The sequence below is a fragment of the Pseudochaenichthys georgianus genome, chromosome 2, assembly GCF_902827115.2.
Source record: "Pseudochaenichthys georgianus chromosome 2, fPseGeo1.2, whole genome shotgun sequence".
Taxonomy (NCBI): domain Eukaryota; kingdom Metazoa; phylum Chordata; class Actinopteri; order Perciformes; family Channichthyidae; genus Pseudochaenichthys; species Pseudochaenichthys georgianus.
The window spans coordinates 4409629-4415393 of NC_047504.1; the positions used below are offsets into that span (position 1 = coordinate 4409629).

The window sequence follows — 5765 nt, forward strand, 5'->3', positions numbered from 1 at the left end:
AGGCTATATGGTACAATATATATGTACTATTTTGTGTCAATTAAATTCAAATACTTTGACCCTCCAAAATCAGAATAATTTAGTTGAAAGTGTTGGTCCAATCAGCAGTTGTCTTGGAGCCCCAACACTTTCATCAGTCCAACGCCAGCTCTCGGTATTGAGCTGTATTAAATGACATCATTCTTTTGTTTCCCGGGGCAAACAGCTCTCTGTCTATCTCCGAGTAGTGGCACTAACCACCCATATTCCATAAGTCCTCAGTAATTCAGGACACCTGTCTCTGTCCACACTGTCCCTGTCTCACATCCCAAGGCTCCAGGGTGCTGTTTTATCCGTCCCTTACGACCCCATTGCTCTGCCTGCTGCCCAATATGTTACATGTCTGAGCAGCTGTAAATGGCTTTTATGGGGACAGGAGAGCTTTCACAGGACTGTGGATTGTTACATGCTGTGTGCTGAGAGTGTGTGATGGTCTGGGAGGATGTCATTGGAAGTCTGTTTGTACGTGTGCCTGTAATGCAAATGGGGTTTGGGGGTCATTTACTTTTTGCATTGGTATTTATTCTCTCTGGTATTTATCCATTATACAAATGGATAAATAAACAATAGAAATGAACACAAAAAAGGTGATAGTACATTTTTAAAAAGGTATCTTGTCTTTCTTCACTTCCGCTTTAAAGACACAAGTGTTGAAAGACAGCCTGTGTGACAGTCTGTGTACCCCCCGCTGTACATTTCCTCCCTGCAAACACACACTCATGGTAGAAAGAGACACTTACCAACCCGGCGAGGAATGGTCGGTATGACGAAGATGAGAAAATACATTTTGAATCTGATTTTTATTGAGGAATGATTGTCGCTGCAACGTAAAACCAATCTTAATGTTTTCCACTCCGTGTTGCCAAGTGAGTGTCATACTGCACCAGTTTATCCACACAGCAGCACACACGCTGTTCGACCTCTTCCTCCCTCCCTCGGCATTATGGGAGCGGGCCGTTTAAAAACAGAGCTATTTACCGACTCAGCACTCTCCTCTAGATTTCCTGGAGTGTGACACCGGCAGCTCAGTTTAAAGATAGACACACTTTTGGTTGGCTATCCGTCTATTTTGTACCGGGTCCATCTGTCTGTCTGCACACCTGCCTGCCTGTGAAACTTACTCAGCATGACCTTAATAAAGAAAATCACACTCACAAGCTTCTGCTATAGAATTCCAATGTATCATAAATGCCTGCTTCTAACATATAATAAACAATGTATATACTTAATGTTAATTCTAACTTGTATGGAATTTAGGATAATTCTTCAGAAGGTAAGATAACACCTCCAGTACATTAGAATACATTTGTCCGTTTTGCCTGCCGTGTCTTGTTTTTAGAGCAACCTTTAGTACTAAATGTACTCTTTCCACCACTATCCTTGAATTGTAATATATGTATCATTCAATTGTAATCATTCCAGTTCCTTTCTGCTCTATATACAATGGTTAGCCGCTTAGGAGTTATAGTATAAGTGCAGGGGGTCATTATTCACTATTAATATAATGTTAAAAACATTGTTTTTAATGTTGGCGCTACATAAAAATGAGAAATATCTCAATTAAAAAGAAAATCTTCCTGTGCTGCAAAACTAAAAGCATCTGTCGCCCTCTAGGTGGTCAAAGCAATACATAGGCAGACTGAGACACAGGTGAAATCAATGAAATCAGTGATTATAAAGACACCCTCACTGCAGGTCACTAGTTCAAACTAAAGGGAGTGAGGAGGAGGACGAAACAGCAGTACTCTACCAAACAATTCTAAAGACCCAGCAGCTTTTGTTACTGGTTTCTTTTTAAGTCTTATTTGAAGTAGTGAAGAGAAACTCAGACATGTCAGACAGATGTGTTGAAATCATGAGAGACAGCCGTCAGTCGTGGAATGATATCCCAGCAGGAAGACAGCTTCTCAGAACTCCTCCTATGACCGTTGTGAAGCACAATTGCGTTTTTGTACTGACGATTCAAGTGAGGAGCAGGTGGAGCGCCAGCTGGATATGGAGGTACATTATTTAACTGCACTCTTTATCAAACTATCTTATGGAATTGCATGTAAGTGAATCTGTTGTGCTTTTACCCAACAGGCAGATACTGCAGTTGAAGATGGCAATGACCAAAATTCGACATTCAACGCAATTGTACCAAAAACAGGTATGAAAAAATGTGGCGTATGGCACAATCTGTCAAATGTTGAGGATGATGTTTTCCCTCGTTTGATCTTTTATTGCATTTCAGAACCAGAAGAACCTAACACCATGCTGAAAGGAATGAAGGGCTGTCAGCTGACGCAGAATGACTTGGAGTTTATGGAAAAGATTAAAGAAGATAAACTTATTAAACAGCTGCAGGTAAGTGTGGCTTCCTCGCTACCTGCTGTTGATTGGAACCGAGTTATTCGGTCAAATTGCAATCATTGTTGTATAGTTTGATTTCTACCAAGGTGCTGATTAATTGTTTTCTTGCTTTGATTGTCCTCAGGGTGATTTGAACGAGGTGCAGAAGTTGGTCAGTAAAGAACTGATGCAATTAGAGCTGGCGTTGGCTTCCAGGGAGAAAGCACAGGCTGATCTAAAGATGAGTGACGAGAAGCTTATTATCTTGTGTGTGTGGCGGGGTGGTGTGTTTGTAAATATTAATAGTATAAAATAGGGGATAAAGGACCGACAACGCCACCTGGGGGCTTGCACCGAAGGATATAGACACAATAATTCAGGACACAGGTTGGTTAACTGAGGGGCGGAGACGTGTTTCAAAGTCATGACCCACTTACTCAAGATTAATACAAAGGGCTTGTTTTGAGCAGATTCAGGAAGGAACTACTTTCTTTCTATTGAACTACACCAGCTTGAAAAGGAATGGCGTTCTTCTCTGCTGAGCTGTAACTAGCTAGATTCAGGATCAAATCTAGTCCATAAGAACATGCACACGTCCTTCCGTGCAGAGATGCAATAACAAGAAAATGGTTCCTTTGGAGCTTCGAGGACAACAAGCTAAGTTCCAAGGCTTTGAATTGTTTGTAGTTCTGTATTTGACCCTGTACCGCGTCTGACCTTTTTTTTACCATCACTATAACTCTCTCCAAATGTTCAAGCTTATGTCTGCTAAAGGCATTTTTACAATCCTTTTTATATTGACCCTAAAATAGCACTGTTTTCCAAAGAATGTCTCCCCCACCCCCTTTAAGAGTGTATAGATGTGAAAGATGATGGATCCTTTGAGATCATGCTATTGGCATTTACAGTCTCACATTTTGATAAAAAGCTTCAAACACAAACCCGCTGAGGTCATTTGTATTTTCTACTTGTGTGAACTGTAAGTTGAATTCCTCCTGTTGTTTCCCTTCAGCACCCGTCCTGTGAAGACCTCATGGGGTGGGTGAAGGAGGTCCTCAGCATGACGTCACTATCCACCCAATTGGCAGACCTGGACCTCGATTGTTTCCTGGACACGGTGACGAAAGAAACCGTCCAAAAAGCCTCTGAGGAGAAGCGGATTCAGATCCCTCGGATGGAGAACATGGTGGCAAACAAGTAAATAATAGCTCGATTAAATGTCCTTTTTAATGGAGGTGTGTCTTCTATTCTGGTGAATGTATGTGCTTGTGGGATAGCTCAAACATACACAACTCTAAAGGTACTTAAACTGACATGTAATGCTTAAAAACAAAGGAAGAAGAGGGAAGCGAAAGAGAGAGGGCAGCTTGAACAAAATGTGGCCAGTCAACAGGTAAGAGACGCTCCAACTTGTGTAAAAGAAAATTAAGTGATTTCTATATGATAACATTTGTTTGTATCTGATTTCAGCTGAAGGTACATGGATTAATGAGCCAGATGGCAAACCTGATATGTGAACTTTCACAAGAAGAGGTGAGAATCTGATTTGATGTTCTTATAAACAACCATGTGTGGGTGGATTTACTGTTCTTTAAAGACGATATCTTGTTTAACAGGACGCATATAAGGCTCTTGAAATCCGGAAGAACACTCAAGAAGCAGCAGGAATGGAAGCAGATAAAGTTGTCGTCAAAGAGAAACCACAAGATCCTAAAGTGCAAGCCAAAACTCGTGGAAAGGGAATACTGAAGGCTGTTACGTTTCAAGAACAAGCAAAGATCAAAACTAAATCCAGGCGCAAGCTCGCAGACGGTAAAACTGAGAGTGGGAAACATGATAAAGAGAAGCCAACGAAGTCTGTTAAAGAATCCAAAGGGCCACAAAAGAGAGTCCAGAAGCAAGAGGCAAGTTCACAAGAGGCAAGTTCACAAGAGGCAAGTTCACAAGAGGCAAGTTCACAAGAGGCAAGTTCACAGTCTGTAGGAGGGAGGAGAAAGAAACCTGCAGCTACTAAACCAAAAAGTGGTGTGAAAACTGAGGAAGCTCCGTCCACGACCCGACGGGAAGCCCTATCCACGACCCGACGGGAAGCCCTATCCACGACCCGACGGGAAGCTCCGTCCACGACTCGACGGGAAGCTCCGTCCACGACTCGACGGGAAGCCCTATCCACGACCCGACGGGAAGCCCTATCCACGACCCGACGGGAAGCCCTATCCACGACCCGACGGGAAGCCCTATCCACGACCCGACGGGAAGCCCTATCCACGACCCGACGGGAAGCCCTATCCACGACCCGACGGGAAGCCCTATCCACGACCCGACGGGAAGCCCTATCCACGACCCGACGGGAAGCCCCATCCACGACCCGACGGGAAGCCCCATCCACGACCCGGCGGGAAGCTCCATCCACGACCCGGCGGGAAGCCCCATCCACGCCCCGGCGGGAAGCCCCATCCACGACCCGACTGGAAGCTCCATCCACGCCCCGGCGGGAAGCCCCATCCACGCCCCGGCGGGAAGCCCCATCCACGACCCGACTGGAAGCTCCATCCACGCCCCGGCGGGAAGCTCTATCCACGCCCCAACAGGAAGCTCCCCCCCATGACAGGAAGGAGGAGACCACTGTTCTGAGGAGGTCCAAGAGGATCGCCAGCAAGTCTCACTGACACCACACCTGTTTTAATAATGGTGGATGTCGTGCCCTACAAATCAAACACAAAAAACCTGGTGAACCCCGCTACAATTAGTATTGGACTGTAACACCCTTGACTTAGTCTTGTTGCTAAGTAACTTTCAGTAATGGGCTTGACATTAAGTTGTATTCTATTGTCATTTTAAAAAATCTGTTTAATTTGTTATATGAAAATAAAGTGCGATTTCATGAGACTAGTTTCACATCTGAATGTTCATTGTTGGGGGGGGAAAAACGTTTTCACTTGCAGTAAAGTAAAAAAAAAAAAAAGCCTTATTATGGCTTTAATGATGTCAAACTGACTGAAGGACAGTCTGCAAAGGGAGGAGAAACATCATTAGCACTGAAGCCTATTCAATGTTCATATGATTGAATGCTCGTCAGCACAGCGGCCTGAAGTCAAGTTGAACTGCTAAATGCACAAGTTCTTTGTTTCTTGATGGCTTGCATATCAGTAATTTGTTTATTATTTGCTGTGAATGATTTTAGAAGATTCGGTTAGAAATGAGTCACTCGCGCTGCTGAATCACTCCCATTTCCCCCTTAGTGATTTTTGGATGTCAGAGCGGCACTTTGGGTGTAACAATGTTCGTCTTACATCAACTCCCAATCCATGGGCCTGAAACGGGGAGGAAGGAAAAACCGCTCTCTTCATCGTGGGTCTGGAGTGGGAAAACATTGTGCTGACAGCTGGAATGTT

General features: G+C 44.0%; 1 protein-coding gene across 1 annotated transcript; it reads left to right on the top strand.

Moving 5' to 3' along the window:
- The first annotated feature begins 1759 nt into the window (after nucleotides 1–1759).
- On the top strand, nucleotides 1760–5259 carry LOC117457221 (proteoglycan 4-like). Its single transcript, XM_034097163.1, has 8 exons — nucleotides 1760–2040; nucleotides 2122–2188; nucleotides 2273–2385; nucleotides 2516–2611; nucleotides 3386–3567; nucleotides 3706–3763; nucleotides 3841–3903; nucleotides 3987–5259. Exons 1-8 carry the CDS (start codon nucleotides 2035–2037, stop codon nucleotides 5037–5039), a joined length of 1638 nt encoding a protein of 545 aa, XP_033953054.1. The 5' UTR covers nucleotides 1760–2034; the 3' UTR covers nucleotides 5040–5259.
- Nucleotides 5260–5765: the final 506 nt, after the last annotated feature.